Source organism: Ovis canadensis, chromosome 2 (assembly GCF_042477335.2).
Source record: "Ovis canadensis isolate MfBH-ARS-UI-01 breed Bighorn chromosome 2, ARS-UI_OviCan_v2, whole genome shotgun sequence".
In the NCBI taxonomy this organism is placed as follows: Eukaryota; Metazoa; Chordata; class Mammalia; order Artiodactyla; family Bovidae; genus Ovis; species Ovis canadensis.
Genome location: NC_091246.1, coordinates 211,078,141 through 211,097,607, shown reverse-complemented (window position 1 = coordinate 211,097,607; position 19,467 = coordinate 211,078,141). Strand labels below are relative to the sequence as shown.

General features: G+C 41.3%; 1 protein-coding gene across 1 annotated transcript in view; it reads right to left on the bottom strand.

Moving 5' to 3' along the window:
• Nucleotides 1-367: 367 nt before the first annotated feature.
• The window catches only part of CD28 (CD28 molecule), a 36,463-nt gene continuing 17,363 nt past the window's right edge, over nucleotides 368-19,467 (bottom strand). The window contains exons 2-4 of the mRNA XM_069578077.1: nucleotides 8,886-9,239; nucleotides 8,510-8,634; nucleotides 368-2,457 (exon numbers count right to left, since the gene is read on the bottom strand). Coding sequence (XP_069434178.1) covers nucleotides 2,329-2,457; nucleotides 8,510-8,634; nucleotides 8,886-9,239 — 608 coding nt within the window. The 3' untranslated portion in view covers nucleotides 368-2,328. The remainder of the gene's footprint in view (nucleotides 2,458-8,509; nucleotides 8,635-8,885; nucleotides 9,240-19,467) is intronic.

Below are 19,467 nucleotides of genomic sequence, written 5' to 3'. Positions count from 1 at the left end.
CATCAGAAAATAAAACCATGTATTACCAAAGAGCAAATCTTTCCATTTTTTAATTTATTTTTTGCCATTGCCCTTTCTAAACATTCTCTAGCTCTGTCCTTTTCTAATTCAACCTGATAGCTTGGATTAAGGAACCCTGTATGCCAAGAGCCTGGCAGTCTGTCACGTGCCTCACATAAATTCAACAGTTCTTCATCACCCAAGTACCGCTAGGTTTGACCTTCTTTGAAAATAATTAAACTCATGGAATGGAAACCCATTTTAAAATCAACCGCAGTAGAATATCCTCTGTCTGGAATTATAAGATTTCTATTCTTCCATATGTTACCGAAAAAAGTTAAAGGAGACCTCTTTATATACATAAAAGTGGGAGGCAGAACGCTGTACATTTTTATTACAAGCTAAAGTATTTTGAAACAGGGAATGCGAGGGAGTTTAGAGGCTCTCAAATTTTGTAGCACCTCATCCCTGGGTAGTGGGTTTAAATTTGTGTTATAACAGTCTCTTCTTTCTCAGGTCATTGCCCGGCTTAATTTTTATACATAGGTTATCTACACGACGATAATAATAATAGCTAACATATGTCAGGCATGGTACTACGTGTCAGGGACAAGCAGGAAAAAGAAAAAAGACGAACTTGGGACATGCCCTCATGGAAATGATAGTATAAAAACAAACTTTTTTGATCATTATCTTCATTTTATAGTTGGGGAATCAGAGTTTTAGAAAGGCAGGGACTCTCCTGAGGCCAACTAGCAATAGAACTTGAACCAGGTCTGCTGCTGCTGCTAAGTCGCTTCAGTCGTGTCCGACTCTGTGACCCCATGGACTGCCAGGCTCCTCCATCCATGGGATTTTTCAGGCAAGAATACTGGAGTGGGTTGCCACTGCCTTCTCCATGAACCTGCCTCTAAAACCTGGACTTCTCCAACATCTGAATGAATCAAAGCCCTGAACAAATTATAACGGCAACAGTCAAGCTGTTCTTCAAGGTCCCCAGACATACTCCAGTTGACCCAAACTGGAACCAGAAAAATATCCATAGTGTGTCCAGGGTCTGGCCTTGCAGAGTGTCTTGAGAACTTTGATGCTATCTCAAAAGCATCAAATATTTTTCCATGTTGAAGGATCTCCAGGGTAAACAGGCAGCCGAACCACAGATTTCTGGAGCTCTGAGCCCTAAAGCCAAAAAATCCCAGAAAGGAGCTCTCATCATGGCTCTTTCTGCCTGCTGTTTCTGGAAAACTCCCACCAAATGCTGGCCATCCCTTCAGCACATGGCAAGAATTGTGTCATTCCCTTCTGTTCTCCCTCCTTCAGAGGTTTCTCAGGACTCATCCCTCCTGTTCTAAGGGACGCTAACATCCTTCTTTCACAGTATCTTTACTTCTCTCTCTGGATACGCCCTCTGCATCCCACTTTAGATTTCATGCAAACAATAAAGAAACCAACTGTGCAGATCTAAAATACATGAAACAGAAGAGGCCCCTATATGATTGGACTGAAATGAGCGGCTGAATAAATAGCCCTTCATCATATTCAAATAATTTTTGACCTAAAGAGACCTTATTTCCTGACACATTCTTCCTTGGTGTGGGAGGACTACTTTATTCTTTCAAAATCATATTGTGAAGACTACATTGAGTTCCCATCATAGGGAGTAAGGAAAGCAAGTTGGTTTGCCTCCCATGACTCTAAAGAAAATCTCTTGGTCAAAATGACCAAATAGGACTGGAATTCAAAAAGAGTATCTACATCTTTACAAACTAAAACAGCGTTAAATAGGAACTAAGTGGCTCATTTCATGAGTGAGAGACAGTGTTTTAATGGTTTTAAAAATGTTTACGTCTCACCACTCCCTCCCCATTTCTAACCTATCCCCACCTTAAATCCCCATTTTTTCAAAGGGAGTGATTTCCTAACTTCTTCTCCATCTAAAATGTCTTTCAATATCACGCTTCGCTTGACCACAACGTGTGGGTGAGTTAGAAAGGAGTGGAACTGGAGGCAGATTTCAAGGCTTAACAGAATGCACTCACTTTTGGTTTTCTGCCCTAACCTCTCAATCCAGTCAATAAATACACGGTGAGTTTGAATTTGGGCTGTGGCTCTAGGAGATAGAGACTGCCACAGTAGCCTTCCTTCACTTCATCTCAGAGTCTCAAAATGACGTTCTTTGGTCTAGTCATTCAAGAAAATTTGGCATCAGTGGCCTAACAGGAGGCCACGGTGGCTGGCTGAAGACAAGGCAGGCCTTTCCTATCCAGAGCAGTGGTGTTGAGCAGGTGAAGAGGGGCCAGCCGGCTTGCATCTGGATAGGCGTCCGTGTCAGGAGCGGTAGGCCGCAAAGTCTCGTGTTGGCGCATAGGGCTGGTAGTGCCTTCGGGTGGGCCCTGGCCTGCGGGGGGTCATGTTCATGTAGTCGCTCTGATGCATCCTGTTTCTCTTACTCTTCATCTGTGAAAAAAAAAAAAAGAAGTGTCATTGTGCAGGGGGTAGGACACAGAGAGAGGTGTCTGGGGAGGAGTTCTATGATTTGGGGACAACCACTCAGAGCACGGCCAGTCAAATGAAGCCATGAATTCACTGAGCACCATGGAGTTCGATGGTTAATCCAACCCAACTACTTTGGACTCTTCCAAATTAACTTGAAAATTTTGAATCGAAGAAAGTGTTTTAGAGAAAGGCACCCCTGTTATTCTCAATGCAGCCATGTGGATGAATTCCAAAAGCATGTCTAATTAACATATCAACCGTTGATATGTGAATATTCTTAAAGGTCCTTCCTCCTTTGAAAAGGTTAAGCATCCCCATGGCAATCTTCTTACGTTAATCATTTGCTTAAATAAGCCATTTTTCCCCATAATTAACCAGAGGAACTTCAGCCCTCCAGAGTCTGAAATAGTCACAAATATATAGCAGTGGAGTCCAAATTAATTGAGTGTTACATTCTAGGCAACTAGTTACATTCCTGTTCCTTTATGTGTATGTACATTTCCATTCGGGTTTCCCTGGTGGCTCAGGTGGTAAAGAATCCACCTGCAATGTGGGAGACCTGGGTTCAATCCCTGGGTTTGGAAGATCCCCTGGAGGAGGGCATGGCAACCCACTCCATTAAAAACAATAGCATCATTCATCTCCATTCCTCAGACTCAACTCCCTCTGGATGAATTTCTACCAGGGCTGAGGGAAATAAGGGTGATACTAACCCTGGAACAAGAGCTATATACACCATGAACCTTAGCAAAGTTTTGACTGAGGGTTAAGAACATCTTTTCTGGATCAATGTGCTGGTAAAATTTACTTGTTTCATAAAAGACCCATAAAAATTCTAAAAATAGAAAGCCATCCAGATTTCTGGATTTAGAGTTCTCTAAAATGAAAAAAAAAAAAAGTCTATTTCTTGGCATATAGGCCCTGATGCAAAAGTGAATACGTTGGACAGGAATGTCATGAACACCTGAATAAGCAAAAGACTGGCCTTGTTTCCATGCACTCCTACCTGAGCCCTTCCCATCTTCTTTGTGAAAGGGCCATGAGTTAAGTGCTGAAAGTTGGCAAAACACTTGTTTTCAGGCCTCATCTTTTGAATTCTCAGCTGCATTCTAGATGATCCATTATTCTCTCCTTTCTGAAACGCTCTGTTTTGCCTTCTGTGAGATGGTACTTCCAGGTTTCATCCTACCTTGAAGAAGGATGGCCACTGTCTCCTTGCCTCCTTTGCAAACTCATTCTTTCTTAACTAGACATTCAGTGTTAGAGTTCCTCACGGTCCTAGGCATTCTCCTCTACTCATCCTCTCTCCTAGGCAACTTCATGCATATTCACAGCTTCAGTTATCACCTATTCACCTGAATTTATATCTCTGGATTAGACCTCAAAGGTGCTTTAAACTCAACATGTTCAAAGGCATGAAGGCTGGTCCCTTCTAGTGTGTCTCATCCCAATGAGTGACACTATCCTACATATAGTCGCCCAAGCTAGACCTCCTAAGCTTCATCCTTGATACTTCCAGTTCCCTTATCCCCTGTCCCAGGGGACATCTGACAACATCTGAAGACATTCTGGGTTGTCACAACTAGGATGAGTGCTACCGGTCTCTAGTGGGTCGAGGCCAAGGATGCTGCTCAACATCCTACATTGTACAAGGCAGCTCCTGACGACAAAGTCTTATCCAGCTCAAAATGTCAGTAGTGCCAAGACCAAGAAATCCTGGTCTGAAGAGTCTGATCATGAAAAAGAAAGGAATGAAAAGGAAGCAATGGATACAAATACATCATCAAGTTAGAGTGAGTTTTGTTAGACTGTTTGGGTCCTCCTTCTTGCTCATACTCAGAGATGACTGATGATCGGAGCCCGGGTGACCAAAAGGATAGTGTTCCATCCACAGGTATAAGGCAAGAAGAGAGGTGAAGTAGGTTTGAGAGTGGCTCTCAATTCAGTTTCGGTTATTTGGGATTTGAGATGATGGATGGATTATCTAGCTGGAAATAAGAAGAGAACAGCATTAAATAGACATAACTGGGGGATTCATTCAGAGAGAGAGAGCTATGGAAACCAAGCGTGTGAGGGAAGTTGCCCTTGAAACATCTTGGTTCTACATCCTTTTGATAAATAAAAGACTAGAGTCCTCTTGAGCACAGGGTTATGGCAGGGAAGGGATGACACAAGAACTGCCCTGAAATAAATGTGAAAGGCTGCTGCTGATATCGTGGGAGGCAGGATAATACTTAGTAAGTTAGTACTTACTCTAACTCTGAGGACTCCTCTTGCCAGACTTCTAAGGACAGTTTTTGCCTCTGGACACTCAAATTAAACTATAGCCAATTAGAAGGACCCCCATAATGAAGATGTCTTGATTCTGAAGTTCTCTGGAGTGCACCAAAATTATGAAAAATCTGCTGCAGTCTGCTCCCATGCTTACCCTCTTGCTGTTATCAGATAGAAGATTTAGTCATTTTCACCCTAACTGTAAATACAACAGTGGGGTAGAAATGACACATGCATGGCTGGGAACAGTAAACAGAACCCACAGTGTCCATGAGCATGTAGCATATGTGTATGTGTGTGCAGAGCACTCACTTTACATGCCTGGGTGACTAAGTCATTCAACCCTTCACCATTCACTCTATGCCACAGACGTGTGATTTTTATTTCAGAACCACTCCTCCCTTTCTCTTCCTCCTACCCCATCCTTACCCATTCATTTCTTGGAAGCAGCAGAAAGACACAGGTAAACATAAGACAATATATTTAAAAGACATGGTCTTCAAGAACCCACTGGAGGGACTTCCCTGGTGGCCCAGTGGTTAAGAATCCACGTTGCAATTCAGGGGATACAGGTTTGATCCCTGGTCAGGGACTGAAGATTCCACATACTGCTGTGCAACTAAGCCCAGGTGCAGCAAGTACTGAAGCCCAAACTACAGGTCCATGTGCTGCAATGTAAGATCCCACATGATGCAACTGAGACCTGTTGCAGCCAAATTAATTCATTATTAATAATTGATTTTTAAAAGCATATCCACTGGATTTAAAGACAGATACTACCATACACACACTCCCCACATTCCCCACAGTGTGATTTATAGAGGAGAAAACTGTTTTTTAAGTGTTCCTTTAGACTAAGAAGGAGAGTGGGCTTACCAGCTCCACGGAGCAAATGGAGGATTGAGTGAGGGTGACAGGTGCTGGTCTGTGGCCGCCTGGCAGAGGAGAGCTCTTTGTTTACTCAAATGTCAGCAACAGGTCAAGAACTGAGATAGCATCTGCAGCTGCTCCCAAAAACCCACTCAGCCTAGAACTGCTTAAGGCAGTACATCACAGGTCCTCAGGAAGTTCCGGAAAACAGCAGCTTACACCAAGGCACAGTGCAGACCAGCCAAAAATAGGATCCTAGAAAAGTACCCCCGACATGGCTAAACTCTAGGGATCCCTAATGATCTGCCTGCCTATCTCAGGAAAGTGCTGGTTGCTTGAACAGTAACAGTATTGGACAAGCCCAGGTAAAAATCCTGTGTTATTCAATGAAATATGCATATATATTTATTCCATCCCCTTTTGGTCAGAGAGTACAAACACCTATGTTTGAGATGAGAATAAAGGGTACTTCTTATTGAGTAACCTCATTAACCACAAGAGGCCACAGAAGAAGATAAGGTATACCAAGCACTGAGACTTCCCAATTTTCAGGGAGCTCATGAGACAGAAAGAGACCAGAACAGGTTTGCTCAAGACAAAGCAAGATGAACCTCACTAGGAGTTAGTGTTAGTCAGTCATGTCAGACTCTATGTAACCCCATGGACTGTAGCCCATCAGGTTCCTCTGTCCATGGAATTCTCCAGGCAAGAACACTGGACTGGGTAGCCATTCCCTTTTCCAGGGGATCCTGGAGATCAAACCCAGGTCTCCCATACTGCAGGCAGATTCTTTATCATCTGAGCCACCAGGGAAGCCCTAGGAATTAGTAGTGCTGCCAAAGAAAAATGTATTGCATTATGATATTTCCAAGTTGAAAATCTACTTTTTAAACTCATTAAAAATGAGAAGCCACTTTTGTCCCTTTGGATAATTCGAGCCACTTAGTATATTAGTTATATAATATATAATTATATTATAGTTATATAATATATAACCAGTTATATATTATAGTTATATAATATATAATTAGTTATATAATATATAACCTAGTTATAATAACTGATATTCTAGTGCATATTGACAATACATTTTAAATGGTGAGTAATACCCTTCTGGCCTCAAAAAGTTAAAACAGTTTCCAAAATTACTTTTCACAAAGCTAGGAAAGTACATTGACCTAGGTCAGCATGGTACAGGGGAGTACCTGTCCTAAAATGTACCCCCAAAAGACACTGCACCTGGATTTTAATTAAGAAGTTGTTATTCTAAGGGGATCAAGATAAAAACAGGAACTGAGTTTCTAAATTATATCATTGACAAACTCCACAGAGGTTCAAAAATAGAAGGTATCTTGGATGAAGATAGCAAGATCCACAAAGATGAAGGGACTCAACTAACATCAGAGAAAGAACTTGGGCAATATTTTACTACATAAAAGTCCCCCAACAGGGCTGGGCAACTTGCAGAAGGCAAGGCAGGCACATTCTCAAGATAATATCTGGTATAAAGGATTTCCAGGAACAAGCAGCCACTTTGGTGCTTACAGATCTTGCTGGAGGTACAGATTAGGCAACAGGCTGCCTGACAAATGTCCATCTGTCCCTTGGTCTCCCCAAATGGGAGAAGCATGCGGGAAACAAGGGAGAGGCAAACTTTGGCCATAGACCAACAAGAGTTTAAAAGGATTACAGGCTGAATTCATCCTGGGCATGACTGTGAACCCAACTGCCCTCCCCCTCCACTCATGCCCTGCCCAGCACCAAGGCAATAGTAAATAGGATGGCTTCAACATGACATGACTCCCAGAAATCACTGATTCATGTACAAATCAGGCGTATGGACTGTGCCTTCAAGAAGAGTATGGTGCTCCAAGCATACTCATTTAAGTCCTTAGTTTGGCCTCTCTAGGGGTTATCAATTCATAGGTATTCTATAAACACTAAACTAAGTGTATTTAATACCAGAGGGATGGTGAATATCCAGAGAAATAGTCTTTATCCTTGAGGAACATACATCTCTTGTTGAGGAAATGATTCATGCATGCATCTAACTACTAGAAAAAAAAAATTCAAAGACAATATGGAATGAATGCCATCCTGTGTACATAAGAACAGCAAGCTTCTGAGTAAGAAAAAGGAAAGAAAATAAGGAGGTCCCTGATTCACAGTATATATGGTTATCAATATGTGTTCAAACCTAGGCCGAAACTTAAATACTGAAGAAGACAGAGAAAAACACTATAAGTTAGTTGCGTGAACAATTGCAAAACTTTGTAAACTCCAATTCAGCAGTGAGAGCTCAGAACAGTCTAACTCCCATTATAGTTTCATAATGACAGCACCATACTTGGCCTCACAAAATTTAATTGCTTCAGAAGAGATAAAATATGACTCAGATAAACAGACCTAGTTTCTTTGCTAGGTTTGAATGTGTAATTTCAGTAGTCAAATTTCTCATGATTTTTGACCATGAACAAAAATGGTTCATTGGCTTCAGTTGCTTAGATTCCCAAGTCACTTATGTTTTTATACATATTTTATATGTCATAATGACATTGCAAAATGGCAAGAAGAAAACTAACTTTCTACCTTACTTTGTCCCCCACCCTAATTTGCCTGTTTAGCTTCTTACTTGCCTAGCCACCTAATCAATGGCTTCTGGAACATAAAACTCACATCAGATTTTTATTTCAGGTAAAACTGAATAGTCTAAAAGAGAATCTAGCAGGGAAACCTACTCAAACCTAGCAGAGAAAAAGAAAATAATCACATGTTAAATGGAAAATAAGCCACATAGGCAAAATTCTTGAATATGTCCAATTGCTTATGCAATAGAAAAGTTACATGAAAGCAATGCTGTTTCTCTTACCCAGCAGTTACAAAGAGCCACTGTTACTAGCAAGCTATAGAAAACTAGCACTCCGTTTACCACCACCAAGGCCCAAAATGGCTTAGAAGACTCAGGAGACTGGGGAGATGGACAAAGATGTTTCTCTGAAAAACAGAATAGAGTAGATTAAACGATATGGGAATGGCATTTGAGTACGTTTCCTTCCTTCTTCCCAGGGCAGAATGTGAGAGGAAACAAAATACGCAAAATATCACTAGCTTAATGTATGTAGACCTCCTCTCTGGTTTTCCTCTTTGAGAGTTAGCCAACCCCCACCACTGATCATGACCTAGTTTTCAAGACTGTAGTTGAAAACTGTTACTTGAGAGCAGACATTGGCCAAGTGGTACATTACCTTTCACATGGATAATGGTGCCATTACTCTTCTCATTGTCTATGTAAGGAGGAGGATAAAGAACCTCAAGTTTGCAGAAATAAATATCTGTTTGGTTGACATACAGATCCTGGAGGTAGAAAGTCACTGTTTCATTGCCTACTTTCACGGTGCAGTTGAATTCCTTATTTGTTGACTGAAGTGGATGGGAGTGGTTTCCATTCACAGCACAGACCTCCACAGCGCTATCTGCTCCCTTATAAAGGGATGCCCGGAACTCCTTTGAGAAGAGGTTGTACGTGTACTTGCAGCTGAGATTGACCTCATTGTCGTTTACCACAAGCATGGGCGACTGCTTCACCAAAATCTTGTTTTCTGGAGGGGGAGAAAATTATTTGCTTAAAAAAAGAGTATGCTAAGTCACTTCAGTCATGTCCAACTCTGTGCGACCCCATAGACGGCAGCCCACCAGGCTCCCCCGTCCCTGGGATTCTCCAGGCAAGAACACCGGAATGGGTTGCCATTTCCTTCTCCAATGCATGAAAGTGAAAAGTGAAAGTGAAGTTGCTCAGTCATGTCCGACTCTTCGCTACCCCATGGACTGCAGCCCACCAGGCTCCTCCGTCCATGGGATTTTCCAAGCAAGAGTACTGGAGTGGGGTGCCATTGCCTTCTCCAAAAAAGAGTATAAAGACTTAAAAAAGATAGAGAGATAGGGATAAGAGGAGAGACAGAAGGGGAGAAGAAAGCACTGATAGTTTGGACTCCATCCTAAGTTCTATTTGTTTGTCACTAGCTTGCTTCATGGGCTTCTCAGGTGGCTCAGTGGTAAAGAATACACTTACCAACATAGGAGATGCAGGTTTGATCCCTGGGTTGGGAAGATCCCCTGGAGAAAGAAATGTCAACCCACTCCACTATTCTTGCCTGGGAAATCCCATAGGCAGGCTACAGTCCACAGGGTTGAAAAAGAATCAGACGTGACTTAGCGAATAAACAACAACAGCTTGCTTCATAAGTTGCTTCCTCTCTTTAGTCTCAATTTTTTAATACACCGTGACTGCTGAGCAAAATAAAAATTCTAGGTTTATTAACTTTCTCTAAGTGAAAAATGGGTGAGAAATGGGATGTTAAGGTTATTCAAAAGTTAATATAGGTAACATATATAACTACTATTAATAATTAATAATAGTATCTTTGTTTGATTTCTTAGATTTCAAAGCACTTTTCAATATAACATCTCATTTTTTTCTTCCTCCAGTTCCACAAGGAAGGAGGGCATGTATCATAAGATGAAACTGAGAACCAGGGCTATTTTGTAGTAGAATTGGGACTTAAAGACTAGCTCTGACTCTAACAAACCATGCTAACTTTCTAATTTGTAAGTAATTAAAGTAATGGAACACACCCAGAAAAAAGAATATAAGGACTTTATTTTTTTTTTCTGAAATCAAGATATGTTAATTAACAAACAGATCTCCAGCAAAGACTTTCTCTTGGCAGACAAAGACACAGGAGCTCTTTGGGAGATAATTGCACTGAATGTTTACATTTTTATATTATTTTCATTCACCTTTGAATGGAACAGTGGAGTAAGTTGGAAGGCACTTGGAAGGCAGAAAGTGGCCTTCTGTTGCTACTGAACACCGCAGCTATGCATTTGAAATTTTTTAATCTATGCTGAGATTTCTAACATGCTAATCATGCTTAATTGTATTAATTTACTAATCAAGTGGTTTACTTGAAAGTGGCTTTTAACACCTGACATAGATAAACAAGTAGATTTGTATTGATATTTTAAGCTATGATTCATCCTTTTATGAAGGAATTTAAGTGTTTTGAAACATTTTTATTTTACTGTCCATTCCAAGAATAGGATAAAGAGGTAACAAAAATGTTACCCAGTGAATTTATCCTCCATAGCAAATTCTGAAGGCAACCTTCCAAGACACTTGCATATTTATTTCTTTAAATCACAGAAGACAGAAGAGGCCCAAGAGGCCCACAAGTTATTTCTCTAGTCTGTCTTCTACTTTTATGTTATCCTCAGTAAATGATCAAAGAATTTGGAGACCACCTAGTTCAGTCTCTTCACTTTTAAGCAAAGAACCTGAAATCTGCATAAGGGAAAAAAGCATATCTATTCTATCTTGTTTTTTCCCCACTATATCCCCATTCCCTAGCACATGACATTATATTCCCTTTTTGGGTAGTGACTATATGAGGCCTAGAAACACTGGATGATCTACCTAATATCACTGAGCAGATGGTGAGCAAAGTGAAGACTAAATCCCAAGTAAATTACAATCACTTGAAAAATAGGCCACTGAAGCACTGAGAATCAACTTTGCAACCAAGACTTTCCAAAATTATCTAAAGCAATAAATCACTTGGTGTCTTTGATTCAAATTTCAACACAAAATACTTTTTTTTTTCCTATTGCTTTGAGGTATACTAACAATTGTCTACCTATTTGCATTTTTTGAAAAGGGTTATTTGAAGCAATACACCCACATATCCATACTGAAGGGTCAATAAAATAATCTCTTACAATGAAATTTACAGTTGAAACTGGATTTGAATCTGTGAAAGTTATGACCAACCTAGATAGCATATTCCAAAGCAGACACATTACTTTGCCAGCAAAGGTCCGTCTAGTCAAGGCTATGGTTTTTCCAGTGGTCATGTACAGACATGAGAGTTGGATTGTGAAGAAAGCTGAGCGCTGAAGCACTGATGCTTTTGAACTGTGGTGTTGGAGAAGACTCTTGAGAGTCCCTTGGATTGCAAGGAGATCCAACCAGTCCATTCTAAAGGAGATCAGTCCTGGGTGTTCATTGGAAGGACTGATGCTAAAGCTGAAACTCCAATACTTTGGCCAACTCATGTGAAGAGTTGACTCACTGGAAAAGACTCTGATGCTGGGAGGGATTGGGGGCAGGAGGAGAAGGGGATGACAGAGAATGAGATGGCTGGATGGAATCACCGACGCGATGGACATGAGTTTGGGTGAACTCCAGGAGCTGGTGATAGACAGGGAGGCCTGGCGTGCTGAGAATCATGGGGTCATAAAGAGTTGGACATGACTGAGCGACTGAACTGAACTGAACTGAACTGAACTCAAGTATTTTGTTTCTGCTTTGGGGAAAACAAAGCTGCACAGATCACTAATAGATTTTCATCTCCTACACGTGCCTGCATGCTCAGTCATGGCCGACTTTTTGTGACCCCCATGGACTATATAGCCTACCAGGCTCCTCTGTCCATGAAATTTTCCAGGCAAGAAAAATGAAGTAGGCTGACACTTCCTTCTCCCAGAGGTCATCCCAACCCAGGAATTGAACTTGCATCTCCTGCATTGGCAGATGGACTCTTTACCACTGAGCCACAACATCGTTCTCAGTCCTAGTTGTACACCAAGAATCTGTCCCTGGGGACTTCCCAGGGAGAAGTGGTTGAGAATCTGCCTTGCAATGCAGGGGACTCTGGTTTGATCCCTGGTTGGGCAACTAAGATCCCACATGCTGTGGAACAACTGAACCCAAGTGCCCCGAAGCCTAAATGCCACCACTAAAGAGTTCATGCGCTGCAAGGAAAGATCTTCCATGAAGCATGGAAGATCTTGCCTGCCCAACTAAGACCCAACACAGTCAAATAAACAAATAAATAAAATTTGTCACAAAAGAAGAAAAATATGTGCCTGACTCCCATTCCCAGAAATTGTAATTTAATTGGTTAATGCTGGTGGAGGATAGATTGATTTTTTTCATTTTTTATTTCTTATAGCTTATTAAGATATAATTCAGCTTCCCTGATAGTCCAGTTGGTAAAGAATCCACCTGCAATGCAGGAGACCCTGGTTCAATTCCTGGGTCAGGAAGATCTCCTGGAGAAGGAATAGGCTACCCACTCCGGTATTCTTAGACTTCCCTTGTGGCTCAGCTGGTAAAGAATCTGTCTGCAATGCAGGAGACATGGGTTTGATCTCTGGGTTGGGAAGATACCCTAGAGAAGGGAATGGCTACCCACACCAGTATTCTGGCCTTGAAAATTCCATGGACTACAGTCTATGGACCTGCCTCTTGAGAAACCTATATGCAGGTCAGGAAGCAACAGTTAGAACTGGACATGGAACAACAGACTGGTTTCAATAGGAAAAGGAGTACTTCAAGTCTGTATATTGTCACCCTGTTTATTTAACTTATATGCAGAGAACATCATGAGAAACGCTGGGCTGGATGAAGCACAAGCTGGACTCAAGATTGCCAGGAGAAATATCAATAACCTCAGATATGCAGATGATACCACCCTTATGGCAGAAAGTGAAAAGGAACTAAAAAGCCTCTTGATGAAAGTGAAAAAGGAGAGTGAAAAAGCTGGCTTAAAGCTCAACATTCAGAAAATGAAGATCATGGCATCTGGTCCCATCTCTTCATGGGAAATAGATGGGGAAACAGTGGAAACAGTGTCAGATTTTTTTTTGGGGGGGGGGTCTCCAAAGTCACTGCAGATGGTGATTGCAGCCATGAAATTAAAAGACGCTTACTCCTTGGAAGGAAAGTTATGACCAACCTAGATAGCATATTGAAAAGCAGAGACATTGCTTTGCTAACAAAGGTCCGTCTAGTCAAGGCTATGGTTTTTCCAGTGGTCATGTATAGATGTGAGAGTTGGACTGTGAAGAAAGCTGAGCGCCGAAGAATTGATGCTTTTGAACTGTGGTGTTGGAGAAGACTCTTGAGAGTCCCTTGGACTGCAAGGAGATCCAACCAGCCCATCCTGAAGGAGATCAGTCATGGGTGTTCATTGGAAGGACTGATGCTAAAGCTGGAACTCCAATACTTTGGCCACCTCATGCAAAGAGTTGACTCATTGGAAAAGGCCCTGATGCTGGGAGGGATTGCGGGCAAGAGGAGAAGGGGACGACAGAGAATGAGATGGCTGGATGGCATCACCAACTTGATGGACATGAGTTTGGGTGAACTCCGGGAGTTGGTGATAGACAGGGAGGCCTGGCGTGCTGCAATTCATGGGGTCACAAAGAGTCGGACACAACTGAGCAACTGAATTGAACTGAACTGAACTGAACAGTCTATGGGGTTAAAAAGAGCTGGACATGATTGAGAAATTTCATGTTCAAGATATAGTTCATATACCATAAAACTCATCTTTTTTAAAAGTTCACCCTTTTAAGTATATAATTCAACGACTTTTTATTACAGTCACAAAGTTGTGAATGGACCATCACGATCTGATTCCAAAATGGTTCATTACTCCCCCCAAAAATCTCATACCCATTAGCTGCCCCTCTGCATTCCTTCTTTTTTCCAGCCCTTGGCAATCACTAATCTATTTTCTATCTCTATGGTTTACCTATTTCCATATAAATGGTATCATGTAGTATGTGTTCTTTTATGTCTAGCTTCTTTCACATAGCATGTTTTCAAGGTTGATCTATGTGGTACCATGTATCAGGACTTCATTCCTTTTCATGGCCAAATGATATCACACTGTATGGATATACCACATTTTTCTTCATTGATCAGTTGTTTCCACTAGTTGGCTATCTTATGAAGGCTGCTATGAACATGTACAAGTTTTTGTGTGGATGAACATTAACAATTCTCCTGGGTGTATTCCAGGAGTGGAACTGATGGTCATGATGGAAACTCTATATTTAACTTGTTGAGGAACTGCCAAAATGTTTTCTAAAGCAACTGCACCATTTTACATTCCCACCAGCAGCGTATAAGGGTTCCAATTTCTCCACATGCTTTCCAACACTTGTTGCTGTCCATCTTTTTTTTTATTATTATAGCCATCTTAGAGATGTGAAGTGGTATTTCTTTATGGTTTGATTTGCATTTCCCTGATGACTAATGATGCTGAGCATTTTTTCATGCACTTGTTAACCATCTGTATATCCTTTTTAGTGAAATGTCTATTCAGATCATTTGCCCATTTACCTGAATTATCTTGTTAGTATTGAGTTGTCGGAGTTTTTTACATATTTTTGATGCACATTCCTTTTATCAAGATATGTGAATTGCAAATATTTTCTCCTGATTCTGTGTGTCGCCTTTGGCATTAGTTTAATAATTCCCCCAGGTGATTCTAATATTCAGTCAGGATTGAAAACTGCTATAGCCTAAGAGAGTTCTCAAGCTGACAGCACATTAGTGACCTGGGAGCTTAAGAAACTCTTGATTCTCAGGCCAATTAAATCAGAATCTCTGGGTATAGGACCCAGACATCAGTCTATTTTAAATTTCTCAGGAGATTCTAATATGGCTTAACAGTTGAAACTCATTTCTTACCCCCAATTCATGGGCTTCCACAGGCTTTTCCAACCTCATTTCCTCAAACCAAAACCCCCCAGGTTAGCCAAATCACCTAAGGTACCTTCCCAGGACACACTGTGAGTGCCTCTCTGCGTACTTTTCTCAGTGACTCCTTGGCCTACAGTGTCTCTCTTTTCTTAGGTCTCAAAACAATCACTCTCTGTTCTACATTTTGAATATCTCTTGTTTCAGAGGCTTCCAGTTGTTTAGCTTTTGATCTGCATGTATTTTCTCTACACCCCTAGTTTCTAAGTCTCCTTTGAGCAAGGACAAGAGGTTACACTTTTTTGTACAATACTGTCTGAATAAGGGAGTCTCATTAAATAATTGACAAGTGAAAGATGGTGATAAGACTGTACCATTCCTAGCAGCTAACTCTGCCTAGTATCTCATTAAGTCCTTATTCGAAATCTGTGTCTCAATAGCAACTTTAACTTCATTTATTATTCACCCTAAAAAATCCTCGCTAAAAGCACTGAGCAGTTAACACGTAAAGACTCCAAAAGTTCAGCTTGTCTTGATAGGAAAATCCAACTCATCTTTTGTTTTATCTTCCATGGCCTTTTTCTTTGCTTACTTAGAAAGAATCACTGAGTTGGTTCTGACTGGAAGAATCAACCCCAGCAAGAAATGCTAGCATTGCCACTCCTTTTCAGGTTAGGTATCTGTATTTCTGCCTATTGAGGACCCTAGGAAGTGTGTTTCCGTGACTAATTACTTGAATTTTGTTCTAATGAGCATTCAAATTCTTCCTGATATTCCTTTGAAAGCTGACGTAAGAAAAAACTTCCTCCTCCCAGCACCCACAGTGACATGGAGAGGGATGGAGGGAGAGAAGCTCAAGCATCTACACCCCAGGAGTTTGCTTAGTGCATCTTGATAACTCAGGTGTGACACCCTTCCAAGATGCACTGGGAGAGAGAAACCAATTTCCCAAAGGGGAGCAGGGCTCAGCTTCTATCCTTGGGCAGCTCAGAATCTGGTGGGGAAGAAAGATACATAAACAGACAGCTCCTTTTTTTTTCTTTAATTGGAGGATAGTTGCTTTACAATGCTGTGTTGGTTTCTGCCGTACAACAATGTGAATCAGCTCTAAGTATACATATATCTCCTTCCTCTAGCGCCTCCTTCTCACTTCACCTTCCATCCCATTCCTCTAGGTCGTCACAGAATACAAAGCTGAGCTCCCTGTGCTGCACAGCAGCTTCCCACTAGCTGCTGTATTTTACACATGGTAGAGTATATATGTCAATACTACTCTTAATTCGTCCCACCCTCTCTTTCCCCAACTCTGCCCGCAAGTCCATTCGCTATGAACAGTCACTCTAAAAACAGTGGCACAGTGATCTGCATTAGTAGGGGCAACGAGGGAACCAGCTAAAGATTTCCGGATGAGCTGACTGCTGACCTGAGTCTTCTAAGGATTATGCAGATGTTGATTCAGCACATTTTTATGAAGTAAAATTTCCTAGCTGAGTCTTTGTTTTAGGGGATGTAGGTGAGGTAGGGGACTGTAGGAAAGATAAAGACAAAGAGAAAAATACAGAGTAAGGCAAGTGTTGGGAATTGCAGCTACCTCCATTTGCTGGACCTGAGTTGTTAAAGACAAGGTTGGCAGTGAGCACAGTTCATAGCTTGGGCTCTCTCCTGCAGATGAGGAGGACCTGCTGAAGGAGTTTAAGCAGAAGAGTCATACACACAAGTTTTCATTTTATATAGGTCCCTGTAGCATAAATGTGGAAGGTAAATTTAAAGAGAACAAGAGTGAAAATATGGAGACCAGTTAGGATGCAATTGCAGTAGTCTAGGATCACTTTCCTGCATTGGAGAAGGAAATGGCAACCCGCTCCAGTGTTCTTGCCTGGAGAATCCCAGGGACTGGGGAGCCTGGTGGGCTGCTGTCTATGGGGTCACACAGAGTCAGATACGACTGAAGTGACTTAGCAGCAGCAGCAGCAGCAGGCAAGAGATGATAAGGGTCTGAACTATGGTTACAAAGAAGTGGGTGAACTCAAGAAATATTTACAGGCTAAAATTGGCAGAACTCAGCATGGGCTTAGATGTGGTGAGTGAGGGAGTTAAAAATGCTGTCCTCAGACCACACAGACCAACCAGTAAGTAACCCTGTTTTCCTTTTGCCTATGTCTTCATTCATTACATGACCAGAATAGACAACTCAATAACTGAGGGGAACGTTGGACGTCTGGGCTGTGAGGAAGACATTCTTCCAGCATAGGGGATCATTGCAAAGAAAAAGCAAATTCCCTCAAAGCTTCCCAGGCCCACAGTCAACTCTATGGAACTTAGTCAGTATTTGCTCTTTTTCAGAAGGGAGAAGCAGTAGTCATCCTCTGCTTTCCTTCACAAAGCATAATACAATGAGAGAAATGACAGATAGATTCTCTTTCTGTTTATCATGAAACCTCCAGTTCAGACCTCAGCAGTGTTATTACTGATCAATGAGATTTCTCCTGAGCCCACTCTCCTCCAATACTACTTCAGTTCAGTTCAGTTCAGTTCAGTCCAGTCGCTCAGTCGTGTCCGACTCTTTGCGACCCCATGAATCACAGCACACCAGGCCTCCCTGTCCACCACCAACTCCCAGAGTTCACTCAGACTCACATCCAGTACTACTTAGGGAAGAGCAATCCAAGATCCTAGTATTTAGGCTGACTGTTCCCGTCAGTATTCTCCTGGTTGATGGCTTATCCAGCAGTTGAGCAAGGGAAGGAAAAGTGCCTTCTTGCATGACCCTTTGTACCAATATTTTGTTGAGGAAAAAGCTCAAAAAATGGTTAAATGGCCATTTGAGGGAAGAGAGATATCCAGTTCATCTATCAAGGTTTACTTTCCTCTCTCTTCCATATCAGCACATATCTTTTAAAGTTAGCAGCTATGCTTGAAGTAGTTCATTTAATATGTGCTAGTGTGGACAACAGCCTCCCAGTTTAAGGTTCAGGTTGAATTCATTCTGGCCAACAGAACCTCTTGTTTTTCAATGTGTATAGCCTTATAGTACTTGCTCCCACCTCGGTTCATTCATGTCCATCATTCAGAGAAGCCTAAGTGAGAAACCAGTTCATAGGACTTCAAAATCTACATCTGCTTTAGAGAAACACTAAAGGAAGGAGATTACTTTTGGTGGTAGAAAAAGACAATCAGTTGTTCTAAGTGATATTGAATATATGTCATCACTGTGACTTCCCATAGACACAATAATTCTGATTCCTCTTACTTTTTTCTTAAAACGGAGCATGTGTAAAAAATGCACACCCCTTACTCTGTGATACTAAAGTAATAACATGGATCCAGCAAAGCAACCAAAAACCAGAACCCCAAATGATATTTGGATTTGATACACATTTTGATTCTCTGAGTTTTAGGGATTCCACAGTACTTCAAATAATTTAGGACATATTGTAAAATTCAAGGACCTATCTAGACTCAGAAAAAGAAACCAAAGAAATATTTAGCTTCCCCATACTAAGTTCTGTTTGATTCCTTTTTTCTTTCCAGTTAGTGTTAGGAGTGGAAAGCATCCTTCTCAGGTTAATTTTCTCTTAGCAGATCCATCTTTTTCCCTGGAAAATAGTTGGTTTTCCATCTTGTGAGTAGTTAGATAAGGTCTACCTAGGTCAAACCTACTAGATTAAAAGAGAGACATTGTCAATCCATCAGTTGTATTGGCTTCTGATCTCAAAAGATTGGCTTGATTGACATGTCTCTAATTGAATTGGCAAGTTGTTTTGATGATGAATTTAGTGCTTTGCTTTTCAAAGCCTTTCCTAGCAGCTAACCCAGCTAAAGGTGTGGAGACAGGAAGCAGTAACCTCAAACCTCTTTCCCTCACAACTCCTCCTTGACAACAGGCAACATGAAGAGTAAGATGGGAGGTGAGAAGGTACTTATCTGCTGGTTATGAGCAGGGCAGTGAGAATTGAAAGATTTCCCACAGATAATCTGTGAATTTTGTGATATAGCTGACTTCTGGAAAATTGAAAGTTGCTTGTGCTTCCATGAGAAAGAGGGGAAGGGAGCTTGGTTACCAAAAACAAACCAAACAAAACTTTCCCTTTTGGCCTATTGTAAATGGGCCAATTACTATAAAAATAAACAATGCTCTGAACAGGTGGAGTGGATAACCATCTCTAAGGTGTGGTTCCAAACACCAGGGAAGGAGCCCTGACCCTAAAGGACACTCCCCGCCTGTTCAGTTAATGCTTTGACTTCAAAATAAAGTGAAGCCTAAAATGCAATGTGGG